Source organism: Amaranthus tricolor, chromosome 7 (genome assembly GCF_026212465.1).
Source record: "Amaranthus tricolor cultivar Red isolate AtriRed21 chromosome 7, ASM2621246v1, whole genome shotgun sequence".
Taxonomy (NCBI): Eukaryota; Viridiplantae; Streptophyta; class Magnoliopsida; order Caryophyllales; family Amaranthaceae; genus Amaranthus; species Amaranthus tricolor.
Window position 1 is genome coordinate 30,846,946 of NC_080053.1, and position 18,827 is coordinate 30,865,772.

An 18,827-nucleotide genomic window follows, 5' to 3' on the forward strand; every position below is an offset into this window, starting at 1 on the left:
AGTCCGCAAGTACATTTCTATTAGCATGCTCGATTTATTATCCACTCAAATCCGCCCATCAACAGCTCTAACTCATATCCCACTATCCGTATACACATAATAAGAAGATACAGTGTAAAATTTTTACTCAAATCCTTGAAAACGTTCAAATCCTCTATAAATCAAGAAATTATGAATACAGAAATGGGTGAAACACTATTAACCTGCACTTACTCTAAACCATTACTACCAATCTGAAATCCCTCCACCAAAATGAAGTACGAATTCTGAATATTAGTATAAAATGAGCGGATTGAACATTTAATTAACTCAACAAGCGACATGAGTATTAAAGTTGAACTAACTCGGATATCATTATAATGTGTTATACGTCACATAATTGATCAATATTAAAATCGTTTTTAATCGAATGACTAAACCATAACCTAAACATACTCGTGTAGAGGCGTTTATTCAGGTTATCGAGTTGATTTCGGATTTGGTATTTAGGATCGGTTTGAAATCGAATTTATGCTATATTGCTTTTTACATAACTATAAATCAATTTTGAAGTCGGGTGGATCGGATAAATTTCGAATATCGAATCTATTTTAAACACCTCTATCATTTAAATTCACAACTACCCAGCTTGTATGATGTGATTGGTTCTTGTATCTGTCAACTTCTTAGTAAATTCAGAGGGACCAAGTTTTTAAGGTATGTGTTATGAATGGTGTGACTTGATTGCAATTTTAATGTGTACATTCATGTGTGTCTTTTGGGATGGAATCCTATGAGTGTGTTAATGTGGGTGTTTAAGTTGGTAACTTAATGTTTGTGGCGTTTAAAGTGTGATTTAATACTTGAAGTAATCATGGGAATAATGTGTCTTGATGACGTTTAATGAAGAAGTGCAAAAGGTTCTTTGAAGATGCTTTGCTATGTTTAGTCGAGCAGAAACTGATAGAAGGGATATCGAAGGTCGCTCGACCGAGCGAGCCCTTGAGTGGGTTGAGCGAACAAACAGAATACATCCAGTAGCCTGCTGTAGCCCGCTCAACCAGGCCGCTCGACCGAGCGAGCCTCTGTTCTGGTCGAGCAGATCATCTGACGATTCATAAGCTGTTGTTTTTCGTCCATTTAACTTCTTGGAGCAGCTTCAAAGTGGTTAATACTCAGAATTAAGGCTGTAATCTCATTGAATGTACTTAGTATTATAAATAGAGAGCTCTCAGGCTCATCCAAAACACATCAAACACAAACCCTAAGCCAAACACATAGCCTTTTGTTTTATCTCTTACTCAATTGTAATACTTCATTTGAAAGAGTTTTTTATTCCATTGAAATAATATAAACAAGAAACTACACACCACGGAGGACGTAACCGTCATTAGGTGAACCTCCTTAAATCATTGTGTCATTTTGCAAATTTTATTTTATCAAACGTTTGTTAGTTCATTCAAATTGTTATCGTTCATCATCAATGTTATCGTTCATCATCAATGTTGATGGTTGAAGCCCCACTTTGAATGAGGGGTGGTTGAGATTCGAACCCGTGACCTTTTGTCACATTGGCTTCTGATACCATTTCAAGAAACCAACTCAACCAAAAGCTTAAGCTGATGGTTGAAGCCCCAGGATATGTTATATACTCTAACAATCAAAGTTCTTAACATCTACTGATCTTGGAAAATTATTTCAGTATGGCTATGTTAGTATGTATGGTACTGAACATTGATTCAATAATTATGCATAGACCCATTCTTTATTTTCATCGATTCAGTTGTTAGGTTTGATATTGTTAGATTTTAACATGTGAATAAAAAAGTAGATCTTAATATGGTTTATCAATATGATATTCTATAATCTCTCTTAATTTTGCACCACTTTTTATTAGTTTGTCTTATTTATTTTATATATATTTTTTTTTTGGTAATGATCTCATTTTCTTTTTTTTAATATCATTTATAAAATTTGTCTTTCTACTAAATTTCATCCAAAATATTTTGGGTGTAATCTAATAGAGACAAAGGGAGTATGAGATAGTAAAATTTAATTCTGAAGATTTTTCTTTTAAATGTTCATCTTTTAAAAACCGACAATTTATTTACTTTTTAAAAATCCAATCTTTTATTAAACCTCTAAAAATTCAATCTTTACATAGACTTTTCTTTAGCTTCTAAAGATTGAAAAGACGCCTTACCCGTTAAAAAAGCGATGTTGATAATTTTTTGGTGGTGTTTGGGAAGGAGTGGGATAGACTCATAGACACAAGGAAAGGTCAGGGAAAGGGGCGACGTAGGGAAAGAGGGAATTTGTTTAATCGGTAAGGGCTCATTTAGTCATTTAGAAGAAAAATTCATGTACAAGTTGGATCTTTAAAGTATAAGAAAATGTCAGACTTCAAAAGAAAAAGTCATGCAACTGTCCAATATTTAAAACATAAATGAAATATCGGACCTTTTTAAGATAAACACCTGAAAATGAGACCAAGTATTATTATTTATCACACAAAAATATCACTGCAACAGAATTTGTTTTAGTGAGATATATTTAGCGATGTTTAATATAAATAATACTATTTTAAATTTCTTATATTGTTTATAATAAAATTAGTGACATTTATTAGACCCTTTAGCAGCATAATAAAAAATCTTACTAAAATTTTTCACAACATAAAATATAGTGACATTTCTCATAAAAATGTCACTATATACTATAGTAACAATTACATATGTTACTAAAGGACAAATAAAGTGTCACTAATTACTTTATAGTGAACCTTAAAATAAAAATCAACTATTATTACACTAAAAATATAAATCAGTGACATTTTTTAATACCACTAAATCCAATGTTATGAAAAATTAAATTTGTTATAGTGTATTTGAGCTCCTACAGAAACGGTTCTTGTATTATGCTATTCTTCATTTTTTTAATAGCTATATTGTTTTTATAGGAGAAAATTTTTATAGGAGTGTATCTTTTAACTAGAAACTAGAAAATAAAATATAATAAAACAATCCTTTTATATGAGACTGTTTCACCGTGAGATACGCCATAAAATTAGATTAATACAAGTAGTCCAAAGTGAATGGTTGTTTTTCATAGTTGAAGTCTAAAAATGGAAGGAAAAACAAATACAACAAGAATAGGAATACGAATAGCAAATGAAAATCGATGGTCACTCCAAGGAATGATTGCTCCTGTCACCGGCGGAACCAAAGGCTTTGGCTATCAATCTATCATACTACTTTCTAATTTTAAATTTGTTTAATTTACAAATTGTTCTATGAGACGGTCTCAACGAGTGACACTCTTTATATTAGGGTTAATACTTAATAGCCAATTTAAAAAGTATATATTATGAGAATATGAATTTTTTTGAGACCGTCTCACTGATGTACTGTCTCTCACAAAAATAGCTCTTAGCACTGTTATTATTGTTCAATAATTTAGTTTTATAATTTTTTATTATCCATTTTATTCTAGATAAGTCCTAAAAATCTAATTTATAATGAATCTTGCTAATTTGAAGACACTAATTTTAAATATTTGAACTGGATACGATATGTAGCAAATTAATAAAATTTGAAGACCTAAAAATATTTATTTTGGACCAAACAATAAGTTTAATTTTTAGATTACTTTTATATACTTAGTATTGAATATTTTTTAAGGAGACGGTCTCATGATGAGATTATTTTTATTGGTCTGACTTATGTACATTTATATGAGTTCGTCACATGGCGACACAGACTCATGCAAAACGAGTTGTATCCCATAAAATTTAAGAATAATAAATTTGTTATTGGACTTGTACACAACAAGATTTGCAACAGAGGAAAATTAATTATACACAAATCCGATCAAGTTTCCCCCTAAAATTAACTTGTTAATAGGAGGTTTAGCCCATCAAATTAATATGTTGATCTTTCTATTGTACATGAGTATGTATATATGCAATGAATTTGTGATTTGGGTGATTAATAATTTATAGGCATGCAATTTTGGAGGAGCTAGTAAAATTAGGAGCAAAAGTGCATACATGTGCTCGAACAGAAGATCAACTTAATGCTTGTTTGTTAGATTGGAAGACTAAAGGTTACCCTGTTATTGGCTCTATTTGTGATGTCTTTTCTCCACCTCAGAGAATTAAGCTAATGGAAACTATTACTTCTATCTTTGATAGCATATTAAATTTACTTGTAAGATCACTATTTTACTTGATACCTTGCATTTATTATTGATGATTAATTTTATAATTGTATATATATATATATATATATATGATTACTCATCAAACTTTATGGGTATGGGTTGGTATTTTTTTCGTTCTCTCCCCGGACACTACTCATACACTGGGTATGATGATTACTCATTCATGATAGATTGATAATACATAACATATCATGGGTCTATACATGGAATTTGCATCGTATTGTGTCGTTATGAGCTAGCTTGTTGGAGCAAGCCACGAGTTTGATGGGTTGTGCCTTGGCGGGCTACATATGTAACCGGTTATGTCATGTTGTGCCATCTATCTTCAAACATTGGTCTATGTTTTTTTTCCAAAAATTTCTTTTCTTTTATGTTATTTTTTTCAAAATTTATTATAAAATGGCAAGCTTATTGTGTCGTGACGGGCCACATATTATACCATCCTATTTTCTAAAAATAGTGAAGGAGACCAGCCTATAGCTAATGTGGTCATAGATATTGAGCCACAAGTCGAGCTAAGCTGGGCCATATGAGCAAGATGTGCGTGTGTCGTCTGCGTGCCAGCCCAACCAGTGATGAATCATGGACCATAAGTTAGGGGGCAAGGATATTATTCAAAAAAAAAAAAAAATTAGGAGGGCAAGATTCAAACAATTAATCTCTAGACACTCTTAACCTATAAACCACATATTTTATAGCCATAAAATAGTTCTACAACAAGTTCGTGTTTGTATAATGACCAAAAAGTTTCGGGGTTTGGTCTTCCAATATCAATAGACTGATTGTTTCGCTACTCTATCTTCCAAAAGGAAAGAAGATTTCTGAGAGTTATTTACTAGATCCGAAAGAGAATACTAAGTTTCGTCCAATAACTAAAAAATGTATCATGCCTGAATCTTATCGTAGTTTGAGGTGGTGGAGAACCTGGATCAGAAAAAACAGGAATTCTAGCTAATTGTAAGAAGTTAGAGCGCCTTTCGACCTACATGAAGATCCGCTACATAACCCAACCCGTGTCCATATCTAATGGAGCTACGACTATCATATATCTTAAGCTAATAATTTTAGCATGTTATGTACTCGATCAATACGCTGCAATATAATTTGTTGCATAAAGTTTTGACAATGTGACATGCACATGTAGGTGAACAATGCTGGTAGTTGTAAATATACCAAAACTGTTGATTGCACACCAGAAAGGCTCTTTCAAGTTATGTCAACAAACTTTGAATCATCCTACCATCTTTCACAGCTTGCTTATCCACTCTTCAAGGCCTCTGGACTCGGCAACATCATCTTCGTATCTTCAATTGGTAATTTCATGGCGTTCGATCTTGAAGACGCTTATGGTGCAGTACACGGTTAATCTCTTCATATGCGGTTTCAACCATCAGTTTAAACTTTTAATTTAATATTTTATCTCGTCTTTCATTTTGAATTTAAATTTGTGTCAAACTCAAGTTACCTATTTTATGGGCTATAGACAAACTGAAAAAAATGGGCCTGATGGTCGATTCTGAATTTTAACCGATGTTTGGAAAAATAACATAAATGGATCCTATAACTCATAATTATCATTATAAATATAAACGTGTCATATATTTCTTAATTGATAAAAGAACTAATCATAAATTGCAAATTTTTAAACTTTATTATCAGAGTTTTTAGGCCTTTTCTAACTCTTAGCCCTAGCAAGTGTCTTCCTTATCTATGGTTAGGAAAGGTTCTGACCTTATAAAAAAAAATATACTTATTTTTAATTGTTTGATTTATATGTGCAGGAGCATTGAATCAACTAGCAAGAAATTTGGCTTGTGAATGGGCTAAAGACAACATTAGGTTTAATTCTGTTGCACCGGGATATATTAATTAGGACTCCCTTGTGGAAGAGGTGCTTCAATTTTTTCTTTTTAGTATATTACTATTTCAACAAGTTTTGTACGAAACTGTTTAATTATGAAATTGTCTCATCATTATGAGTTGGACTTAAACGATCAGCTTATTTTCACATTGGTGATCAATTATTCACTTTAAGATTATGACTGGTCAATTTATGATTATAAGTGAGCAGTCTAAGATTATAAGAAATCAATAAGTAATCACTTAAAGGTTATATTCTTTAAGGTCGTATAGTTGGTCACTTAAGATTGTAAGTGAAGTTATCACTTTAAACTACAAGTAATCACTTTAAAGTTATAAATTGTTACTTTTGAGAGTATAAGTGATCACTTTAAGATTATAAGTGCAGAAATAGTCTCAATGTGAGATCGTCTCATTTGAAAATTTTTGCATTGTTACTATTGAATATTGATGTTACTTTTCTACATTTTCTAAGACATGGGCATATGCTAGGCTAGCCCACGATAACGGCTCATTAATAGGTTATGGTCATGTCATGGTCACTATTTTGTAAGATTATTACAATACAACACGACAGTATGTAACTTATAGATAGAACCCATCATTTCTAAACAATATAGAATAAATGTTCAACATCTAGAACGATTCACATGCTCGTGTCATGTTAATTATTTTTGTGAATTAAATAGATGTTTTTTCTTTAATTTTGTAGGTATATATGTAGCTACAAGAATTCCTCTTGGACGTGTTGGGAAACCTGAGGAAGTTGCATCCTTAGTTGCTTTCTTGAGTTTACCAGCATCTTCTTATATAACTGGTCAAACTATGGTTATGGAGGTCTAATTGTTAATGGCTTCTCATCCACCCACCAAACTTAACACCAAGCTTTAGTATTTTTTTTTTCACTCAATTTGCATTATTCAGTCACTTTTATTTCTGTATTCTCTCTTATTTTTAAATATCTTATTATTTTAACTTATTATATCTAATTTATAAATCATCATGTCAAAATTGAATGAAGTTAAATGAATCGTTGGATACTATATATATTTATATGTACTTTGTGTTCACAAAGATTCTAGAGTTGGAAGGAGTTAAACTTCATGTGTTAAAGACAAATGTGTCTTATGTTTCCTTTTGTAGCTAATTTATTGTTGCATTCATCCTAATAAAATGACTATATATTTGTATTTTGTATTTTGAAGTAAATTTGCCTAACTTTTCTTGTTACATACTGTTCGAATTATAGGCCTTTTCGAAGTCTTCTCAAAATCTCTTATGACTATAATTAACACATATTGATTATTTATAATATTTGTATATGAGAAATGTATTTAGAGTTGTGTTTAACATGTGTTTGATATGGAAAGATATGGTGTGACTCGAACTTATCGTTGCAATAAGAAAATTATTTCTCGACTATCCTAAGTGTAAATAGACGGGACTTTCCCAAGATTAATACACCCACCAATAACAATGTACACTCATTACTAAAGGTGTGGAGCAAATACGACTCTTGCACAAGTGAATAACAATAGAGAAGAAAATTTGAGAATTGTGTATGAATGAAACATCATCTATTTATAGGGATTTTCTAACGACTCTTTTTCAACCTTCATAAAGCATGGTAAAAGAATATAAAGTTATTGTATTAAAATTAATTCACACCATGAATGAAAAAAGAGTGAGTTGTTAGAGAAATTAAATAATTCCATAAAAAAAAATTTGTTAAAAAAGACTTTAAATGGTCATTTATCCAACACATACTCCCTATGTATCACCTAATTACAAAGGTTTGATTTAAACATCAAATTTATCTTGACTTTGAATAGAATTGAAAATTGAAGTAAAATTTAACTTATCCCTTATAATTAATTGAAATCAACAATCTCAATTCTCAAAACTTTATTTTTTAAATATAACAACGCTAATCAATTTACACAAAGTTATCCCAAACCATACTACTACAAGTAGAACAAAACATAAAGCGAAAAAGTTCTAAACATATTTGAATACAACAAAACAATAGTTTTTGTTGTTAATATCAATATAGCAAAAAAAAAAATGAAAATCCAATAGAAAAAGCTTAAACTCAATCTAATTTATATTGCTAAAATACTTTGAAATACTTCACATATGAGAAGGATTTTACATCATCAAAATAGTAAGTTGTAAATTTGCATATAACGTTTGGTGAGTAATCTTCCTAATATCATATGATTTTGAGAAAAATTAACATTACCAAGTATATATGCAACTCAACGCCCGAGGGTTTGTGGGCAGAGCTCATGAATGCCTAGTAGGTGTGTCCACATGAGTAGGTCCACGACCTAAGAGTTTTGAGATCGTTTCACTAATCCCCCGTGAGATGAAGTGTTACTCTCTTTGCCCCTCTCAATTTACACTACTTTTTATTTTATTATTAATTAATTTTTTCTTTTTAGCAATAGTCTTATTCTCCTCAATTTAATGTCATGAACAAATGTATAATCTGTCTCCATTTTAATAACTTATTTTCATCCTTTATTTATTTTTTATCTCACTATTCAACCCAATTTCTATTGTCTACTAAATTTCACATGTTTATTAAGGCTACCAAAAAACTTGGCGCAAAACTCAAAAACTCAATTTCTTTCTTCTCTCTAATGGCGGATTTCAATCCTCCATCTTTCTCCTTAGGCCTAGATTTTGATTTCGAACCCGTAAACCATAACCACCCGTTAAATACTCCGACCCATGAAAATCCAGTTACACTTGAACCCGGAGAAAAGGAATTAGAAGATGATGTCGAGTTTCAGTTGCGGGTATCCGATTCCGAACACGAATCACCGAAAAAATTTTCAAGGAATCGTCTCCGACGTCTCCGTCGTGGTGGGTCTTCTTCCTCTAAGCCAATTTCCACTCCAATTATCAGTTTTGTTGACGATGATATTGAGGAGTTTTCTGATGAAGAAAATGCTCGTTTAAGTAAGTTTATTCACTCCCATTTTTTTGGGTTATATGTTGTTTTTAATCCTTTTTAAGGAAATTTTTATGGGCTGTTCTAGTTTTAGGATTTATGGATTTTTATGGTGGAATTTCGTGGAGTTTAGTTCAAGGGTTTATTTAATCAATATGAATGTGCGATAATTAGAGATATTCAGATGTACAAATTTTACCAATTAATCAAAATTAAGTATGATTCAACCCTAAATGACCTAATTCGAAATATGGTTCCAAAACCCTACCGAACAATTGAATATACACCTCTGATTACTAAAATCTGAAAACATTCATTTTGTTTCTGAAATTGGAGAGTAGAGAGGTTTATTCTTTGTATTTTTGGTGTATTTCAGCAAGGTTGATACTTTCTGTTGATGTTTTGATAAAGGAGTCTTACAAATTACATGATACAAGTAGATAGTAGTTTCACTATATTTAGTGATCTTTCCTCGAGTATATATGCAGATTATTTGGTATGCAGTAAATGTTGAATTTATGTACTACTCCATTTTGGATGATGTTATGCCTGTGGGCTGTGGTGCACCATATGACAAAGAGCACGAAAATAATGATACGGATTCGATAGCTTGTATATTGATACTCTAAGCCCGTCTGATTCGTATATTGTTAAATTACACTGGACTTATTGTGAATGCCATCATATTAACCGAAAAACACGAGGTGCACACACTTCATAAGCCTAGGAGATATATACCATCCCAAAAGCATATGGCATTGGGAAGAAGCGCTCCAATAACTTATAAGTGTGCCATCATCTTCAATTTGTCGATGTGGGATAAACCATCTCAACATATATCGTATCACCAAGTAACGGACTAGTTGGTAGTGTTAAGAATGAACTTATTTTGAAAGTTAGCGTTGGTGACTTAGATGTTATTCTCTTGGTTTTAAGTATATGGTCTTTGCTCTTAGAGCTCTTACCATGTATTCCCTCATTTGCGACATATCTCCCAGTAAGCTCTCACATAAAAACTTAACTGTTGCAAACCCTATGGAATAATGGTAGTATTGCTTTTTGGGGCGGTTTTGAACATGTTCAACATGTTTGACCGTTGGGGACTCAATATTAATTACATAACATGTGTTAAAGCTGTGAGAAAAATATTTTAATTTTTGAAATTGGACAGAGCTTTCAAAGAATTTGTGAATTTTTGCTCCGCCTATGATTGCTTTGATACGTATAGCTAGTCTGATGACATCTAGATAACAGATCATCTTCAGGCGGCTCAGCAACATTCTACATGTTGTAGCTCAAAGTTACCATTATCAGGACATGGGGTTTTGACGAGGCAACAGGAAAGTGTTGTGAATAATAAAAAGGTGAAACACGATTCAAGTTTTCCTTCAACAAGTTTTGGTTCTAGCAAAGGAAAACGATTGTTTTCTGATCCCTCGGCAAGTCCCCTTAGAAGGTTTCAGCTGCTTGATTCGGAATCAGATCTCGACGAGCCACCAGATAATGTATACATAAACCGAAACTCTAATGGTGCTAACTGTAATGATAAGAAAAATGATTCCAGCCATGGAGGCCACGAAGTTCCCCTTGTGAAAAATATTGATTCATTACCGCCCATTTCTCAGAAGCAAGATCTATGGAAAGATTTTAGCGTCAATGAAAATCATTCGGTAAAGACCCCTGTGTTCGATGAATGCTTTGAAGAATATTTCAGAACTTCAAAATCAACGAAACTTGCGTGTGATTCTCACAAGTCGTGTTCCAGTGAACAAGGGAAAAGCTTACATAATGCCAACAAACAATTGCAGCAAGGTTTAGGACCTGTTCCTCCATCTCACTATTACTTTTATCATGATGATTTGAGGATCCAGGAATTAGTCCGCAGCCGTCTACCTCACTTTTTCCCATTGAGTTCTGCTGGTGATGCAAGACACCAGTCACACAATGCTTCATCTATTGATTACATGTACTAATGCTATTCTTTGTTTTTATTCGTAATTCTTAAATTTTGAACTTGAAGTTGTAGAATCTTATGTTTCCTATCTTGGGCAGGGATCAATTTGGTCAGGAGGGCGCTAAACAGCGGAATGGCAAACAAGTTGCTTCAGAGAAAAGCGCCAAAAAGGGTAGAAAGAAAACAAAGAAGTCTAGTGTAGAAGATACATTACTTGATTCTGGAAACTGGATAAATCCTAAACAAACAGCCAACATGCCAAAAGATGCTGGCAGGAGAAGGGTTCATGCTCATGGACAATCAGCTGGTCATTGGATTACAGCAGAAAATGGAAAGAAGGTGAGTAGCACAACCTTTCTTGCAGAAAAACTCTTTTATTCTCCCGCCCCCGAACACAGACACGCGCACACACACACACGCACACGCACACACGGACATCTATATTTGCTGATAATGATGTATACGCGACATGCCAAAAGATGCTGGCTTGAGACGGTCTCACTGTGAGATGTGCCTTATATGTGGGTCAAATAGCCCAACAAATACAAAGTATTAGTATATGGGCTTTTTGTTTTAAGCTCGTCTCACCAAGAGATGGTCGCTCACAAGAGTAGCTCTTGTATATTAGACCTTTCAATTGTTCCTATTTAACCTATATGATCACCTATCTCATTCCACTACATTATCGTTGTTCAGGTATATATCACTAAAAACGGGCAAGAATTGAGTGGTTCACTTGCTTACAGACATTACATGAAGGTATTAATATTTCTGTTCGTTCAAACTATGTTCATATTACTTACATTTACGCTATCCTTCAAAAATACCATGAGTTTTTCTCCTTTTAATCCCTGCTGCTATTAAGCGAACAAATAATCGGCAACAATTATCCTATTTGGGTATTTACTAATATACTTTGGAGATGTGAACTAACCTATAATTTTTGCTTTGTACAGGAGAGTGGAAAAGGTTTCAAGAAGGCGAAGAAGAAGATTACTGCAAAGAAAAAATAAAAGTTGAAGCTGCCGAGCTAGCCATGTAAATTTCCGTTTCTGTATCTCATTTTCAATAGTGTTCCTGTGAACAAGATTTGCATTCATCGAATTCTTGTAGTTTTGGTATAATACTTATGGCTTCCGTTAGTAAGATTTCGTTGATTTCCACCACAAGCTTCTCAAACATATCGTAACTGAATTTACTCGCTAGCTTGTTCTATTTCAGTGTCAGATTGTGATAAAATTAGACTTTACCTATTTAGAATCATGCGTCTAGAGGTGTTCAAAACAGATCCGAATTAGACTTTATTTCACGGTATTTTCGTTACCCCTCGACCCTCACAACATTAAAAGTATCGTGTACAATACATCTAGCATATGTATTAGTCTCTTCAATGGTATTAGGGCCAAAAGGTGTAAAAGAATCCATTCTAATTAAAATATTAACTTTTCGTATAAATATTTAATGTTTTGTAAGAGGTAGAAAATATGTGTTAGGGCAACTAAATTAAATTAAAGGGAGTATTTAATTATAATTATATTTCAACTTGATGCAAAAATTAAAATTTTTGTAAATTAAAATTTTTGTAAAATTAAATAGAATTAAATTGTTAATTAGGCCTACTATCATACACTTATCGATCAATAAAACAATATAAGTGAAGAGAAATTAATGAATTGCGTTAAAAATAGGGCAACTAAATTAAATTAAAAGGAGTATTTAATTTAGAGTTTATAAGACTTATAAAATTGAGAGAAAGTGTAAAGCAATGATCAGATAAAAACATAATATTCAATATTGTAATACACAAAAATAAAAATATCAATATATAGATAGAAAAAATAATCATTTTCCTAAGATCCCTCAACCTTAATATGAACACAAATGCTTGCAAAATTCCAAGCAATCAAGAATGGCCTCCAAGTTATCACTTATTTTGGATTGTCAATTGTCATGCATGAGTTGTGGACCTATACCAGCTATTTTCCATTAATGTTCATGTCATACTCCCTCCGTCCTATGTAATTTGCTATATTTTTTATTTTTCGTAGAAAATTTATTACATGCCTACATTTCTATTTTTGAATATGGCCGCAACTCTTTTATAATTTTTATCTACATATTTAAATTACAGTTGGTCTTCTAAGAGACGTTACTCATGTCCAACTCATTAAAACTTAATGAATACTCTTATTTTGTATTTTTCTTTATGAGCCAACTCAATTAGAGATGACCTCTTAAAGATACCGTTTTCCACAAGAATTTGTATTTAAATTATTCTTTTATCTCATCTGCATATATTTCCCATTCCTCATAAAATATAATTTTGTACACAATTTTCTTAATTTTCTCACATTTTATGTGTACCAAATGCTACGGGACAGAACGAACAAGTGTTTTATGACCTCTTGAGAGGTCTGTCTGTCTTGTTTCTTGTAGTGTGGCCAAGAATATCAAGATTAATGTCTCAATATGGAAGTAGACAACTCTTGACTTCATTGAAAAATCATAAATTGAATCATTTTTGAAATAGAACACCTGAGATTGAATCAAATGATCTAATCCTAGAGATAGGCTTGGAGTTTCTTAGATCATAGACCTCTTATACGGTAGATTGAGACGAAGTCAGAATTTTAGGTGAAAAAATTTGATCAGTTTCTTTATCTTGATGGCAAACTCAATGAGTATTGTGACTTAATATAAGTAGAGTAAATAATTTATGGATCTAATACCCAAAATATACCATTTTAACTGAGTTATGTTCAACCATCGCTCATGAGTAGCTCCACCCAACCTTTGTTCACTAGTATCTTCGCCCTTTATGGTGAAATATCCGAGTTTACAAGTCTGCCACATTTGACTCAAAATCTAATCTCTTACGGATTCAAACACGCTATTATTAAAATCCTAAAAAGGTGATTAGTAAAGATATGGTTGTACTCCCTCTGTCCCATAATTTTAGCCTCATTTATTCATCAACCTAAATTTATTTATATTTTTTTAGTCTATAAGTTACTCCTTTCTATTTACTTGTTTCATTTACTATTTGGCACTACTTACCATTCTCTTTTAATTTGTATTTTATTCTTATTTTATAAATTAAAATATAGTCAAATAGGATTTTCTTTTATTTGTCTCAATGTAATGATTATTAATATCAACTTTTTATAATTTTTAATGAAACATAATTAGAGATATTAAGAGTCAAAATATTACCTCGATAATTGTAAAAAAGCAAATGGGACAAGTAAAATCAATAGGAGAGAGTAAAATATATTCAAATAAGATTTTATTTAATTTGTCTCAATATGTACTTCATTAATATTAACATTTTATATTTTTTAGTTATTAATATTAACATTTTATATTTTTTAGTTATGCATAATTAGAGATATTATTAGTAAACATGAAAAATAGAAATGAAGCTAAAATTATGGGATGGGGAGCAAATAACTTGCAAGAGTGAACACTTCCATAAAGGAAAAAGGAGGATTAAGAATATAATTTCCTCAGCTAATTCATAATGGTACAATACAAAGTGAAATATGCTCTGCTAACACAATTTGACCAAGACAAAGTGTTACTCCCTTAAATTTAAGGGACATTAACGCCATTAATTACAAAGAATACAGGAATAACATTACTAATCCTAACTTAAGCCATCATTATTTCAACTTCTAAATGTGTGTTGCCAGAGCATTTAAAACAAAATTCCTAGCCTGAGCATGTTTCGCTCCAGAACTTGGCGGATAAACACTCCTCCGAATAGATGACTGCTTGTACCGTATTATTATCCATGGTTGCTTATGTCTTACGTGTTCAATGGGATGTCCGGAGAATGGTAGTTTACATGGGTTCGGGGAGAAGAATAGGACAGGTAGTCATTGTTCCTTCTTGCATCCGACATTCAGATTTTCTGCTTTAAAACCTGGCGTAGTTGGAGCTTCTGAGATTGCATTCTCGCCTCGAGGAGTTTGTGCTTCAAACTACCTTTATGTGCCCCACGAGGCCATTCCATACAACCCTTCATCCCTCGATTAGTTTCCGGTGAGCTCCACCCAACCATGTCTGTAGGGCTAATCCCACCCTTGCTGGACCCACGATCAGGAGACATTGTAGCCCCGTTTGAAACCCTTCCATTCGAAAGCCTTCCGTTAACACCATCTACCGAGATGATTTTGTAGTTATCACCGCTGTTATTGGTGCCTGATCGCCACAATCGTGTTATTGACTTTACCTTCTTTTGATGCTTTGAGGGAACGGAGCAGACTTCACTAATCTCGGTAATGGGTGTCTCATCACCCACCTGTTCTTCCCACTCGGTGCAGCTACCGGAGACATTACTATCTCGACACACCCTATTCGCCGACATTGTACTTCCCTCGGGTGAATAACTAGAACCTTGGTCTTCCAAGTGGCTCGCAGTTTCCCATCCACTCCCGTCATCCTCCATGTCGGCACTCTGATTACCATATCCATTCGAATGTCTCAGAATAATGTCCTTGGTTTCGTTCTTGATCTCGGGGCTTACCGTACGAACTTTGGAAGCATGGCTTGCCGGACTGTACTCAACACACGGTTCAATCTCTCGACAGTTGCTTTCCCCCATCACCATTTCTTCAACAACCGCAAAAATATCATCCGGGTTAGATGGCTCATACGTAAACTCTTTCATATTGTGGATGTCTATCGATGCAGCAGCCCGTCGAAACATCTCAGCTTCCCTCATCTCGTTCGTATCGAGGCTCACACCTTGCAACCTAAGAAACTTTTCAAGCTCCGATACAAGGTAGTTCATTTGCGAATACTTTTGACCAAGAGCGACTTTCGCATCAACGAGTTTCATCTGTACACGTTCTTCTCGCCAAACCTCGGCCATCTGCAACATTTTCCTCTCTTCGTCAACTTCCTCCCGGATCTTCATACACTCCTTCTTAAGCGAGTCAACTTCAGCCTTATCCTCCCCGATTTCTTTCGCTAACTCATCACATACCTCCTCTATCAACTCCCGAGCTTTCCTCTCTTTCTCGTAATCCTGCATATATCTCTTTGCTGATAACTTAACCTCCGCAAGTTCATTGACCAACTTAGAGTTGATAATTTCGAGTCTCTGACGATTCTTCCTTTCTCGACTCAAATCGGATTTAACGTCATCAATGATTGCACGAACTTTCTCATGTTCTCTGCTGCGCCACGACGCTCTTTCCTCGCTAAGCTTCTTCAAGAAATGCTCAATCTTCTTCTTTGAGGATCGTCTTTCTGTTTCCAGCTCCTCTATACGCATTCGAGCTTTTTCTAGTTCCTTCTCAAGCGCTGAGATCATTGAGGTAGAATTTACTTTTCCGTCAAGCGACTTCAAATCATCAGGATGTTCATTTGATGCTTTTGAACAAACCGGGTCCCACTTTGTCGCCCCTTCCATTGCATAATTAGCAAAGCGAAAAGGGGATTGCCACTGGTACAGGGTTAATAAGAATGAAGTTCACATCAGATGAAACACGAAAACACAAGATTAGTTTTACCATATGAATTAGAATAGAACCATTAAGACAATTAATCAAACCCGACTTTATAAAAGATTGAATCATTTCATTTATCAAAGTAGAAATATATACCTCACAAAGATATCCATTGATCGGACCATTGACCGAACATGGGCTCCTAAGCGGATCTTTTGCCTCAGAGCCACGCTCTCGGCTAGCATGTTGACAGGACAAGCGATCACCACCATGCCCAATTGCAGGCTGCACAAAAAAGGGAAGTAATCAAGCTCAAAATCGATGCTTCCTACAATTCCACGAAAAACACGAAAAAAATTCACCCGTTCATAATATCACAACTAACAATGATAGATTCATCCATCTACAAGAAGCGGTAGGAAATCAAGATCACCATAAAATAAGGACGTAAGTACAAGATAATGCGGGAATTAACACTCTGAAAGTGTCATCGCTAATCACGAATAATAAAAGTAAATTATGGTCAGTCTTGGGCTATTTTTGGGTCATTTTGAGCCCATTACGTTTTCAAAAAGCGAATAATGTTACTCTCCTTCGAATGAACAATTCAACCGACCCAAAAGACTTGACATGTAACATCATCATGGAGATTCAACATGATTAAGATCATACTAGTATTGGATAGATCAAGAGATGTTAAATGCAATATTAACAACTAAGCATTTACCCTACTTAAAAGGACATCTTAATTATACAAAATCAGCCCTTCAATGCAATCATTAATATCCAAAATGATCATTAACACACACCACAAACATGTAACGACCTAATTAAGGGTTGATAATTTTCCACAAATGCTACCAAATACCAACATAAGAGTAGATACTTTTATGAACAAAAAGCAATAAAAAATGGTCCAAAACTAAGAAAAACATTAATTCCCCAATGCAATATGATTGTCAATGTTGATAATTCATTCAGCCAAACAAAATTTTTTAAAAAAAATACAAATCTTAAAAATCTCATTTACTCTTCCTTCAATACCATTAATAATAAATACCTAACAATAATATATAGCAAATTCATATTTTTGGATAAAACATCAAATACCCAAATGATGATTCAACATTTGTAACATTTTCCACCAATTAAACTTCAAATTAAATAATTAATGAAGTCACCTATAAACCCTAAATTTCCCATCTTAATCTTACTTTACACCAAAATACCCAAAAAAAAAAACACTCAAAAAAATTCAAAAAATTGCCTTAAGCCCACTAGAAGTTATTTACTAACAAGGTTAAAATTTGTATAGAACAAATGAATAATCAATGAAGTCACCTAATGAACACTAAATTTCCCATTACATGGTTTACACCAAATTTCCCATCTCAAACTAATTTTCCACCATTATTCAAAAAAAAAAAAAAGACTAATTTCAACCCAAAATGCATTAAACCCACTAAAATAATTATATCAATGCAAGACAAGGGGGTGAGAATGAGATCATATAAGCAACATTATCCTAATAATTATATTACTAAGAAATTAACAAAAAGGTCAATTTTTTTATAAAAAAATGATTTTAGCATATTCTTTTTTGAATGAAGAACAAGCAAAAATGAGCAAACCTTAAAGTTAAGATCTTGAATCTCAAACAATGAGTTAAAACAAACCTTAAACCCTAATTTATTTTCTTCCTCTTCTTCATTTTCTTTTATTTTCTTCTTATTCTTCTTCATCTTTTCATCCCCTCCATTATTTTCTGGACCCACCAACTGCATCCTCCAAAGAGTAGCACCAAGCTTCCTTGCAGAAACAATGGAACCCACTTTCTCTCTCCTCTTTTTCCGACGACATTCCGGCGACTTCTCATCTGGGGCATTTCCATGCTCTTTCCGCTTCACAAATCTTCCATTTTTGGGGTTTTCTCTCTCCTCATGAAACTTCCACCGGAGTAGTGGGGTAGGCGGGCCGGACTTTTTGGAAACCCGAGGGCTATTCCGGGTAGGTTTCCGGGGTTTTTTGGGAAGATCTGGGTTTTTATGGAGTTGTGGAGGTGGGTTTTTTTTGGAGGAAAGTAAAGAAGAAAGGTCGGTGTTTGGAGTGATCTTCATTGTTGGAGGAAATGGGTAGCTGTAAAATCCGCCATTGAAGTGAAAGGTTGAAGCTTATTTTTCTTTTATCTTTTTTTTTTTTGATGTAGCCTTCGGTTTTGAGGAGAGAGAAAGCTGAAAAGGAAATGAATCAAGCAAAAATAATGTATTTGAGAGAGGTGGGAGTAGAAAAGAGAAATGCGTATGAATGTACAATTATACGGGTCAACGTATATTTCTACGGTGAATTGCATTGGATTCTATATGTGTCTGAAACGATGTCGTTTTATAAACTAGGATTA

General features: G+C 33.5%; 2 protein-coding genes and 1 pseudogene across 3 annotated transcripts; 2 read left to right on the plus strand and 1 right to left on the minus strand.

The window, feature by feature from the left end:
• The first annotated feature begins 3,175 nt into the window (after positions 1-3,175).
• On the plus strand, positions 3,176-7,148 carry LOC130818320 (tropinone reductase homolog At5g06060-like; annotated as a pseudogene).
• Positions 7,149-8,603: 1,455 nt separating this feature from the next.
• On the plus strand, positions 8,604-12,139 carry LOC130818276 (uncharacterized). Its single transcript, XM_057684391.1, has 5 exons — positions 8,604-9,027; positions 10,274-10,985; positions 11,072-11,312; positions 11,670-11,732; positions 11,930-12,139. Exons 1-5 carry the CDS (start codon positions 8,640-8,642, stop codon positions 11,984-11,986), a joined length of 1,461 nt encoding a protein of 486 aa, XP_057540374.1. The 5' UTR covers positions 8,604-8,639; the 3' UTR covers positions 11,987-12,139.
• Positions 12,140-14,509: 2,370 nt separating this feature from the next.
• On the minus strand, positions 14,510-18,735 carry LOC130818260 (uncharacterized). 2 transcript variants are annotated; one of them, XM_057684369.1, is made up of 3 exons: positions 18,106-18,735; positions 16,586-16,714; positions 14,510-16,425 (listed from the first exon to the last, which is right to left on the minus strand). In XM_057684369.1, exons 1-3 carry the CDS (start codon positions 18,544-18,546, stop codon positions 14,878-14,880), a joined length of 2,118 nt encoding a protein of 705 aa, XP_057540352.1. In that variant the 5' UTR covers positions 18,547-18,735; the 3' UTR covers positions 14,510-14,877. The 2 variants fall into 2 exon arrangements, with proteins under 2 accessions (XP_057540352.1, XP_057540351.1); XM_057684368.1 differs by having other exon boundaries at positions 18,061-18,735.
• Between the last annotated feature and the right edge of the window lie 92 nt (positions 18,736-18,827).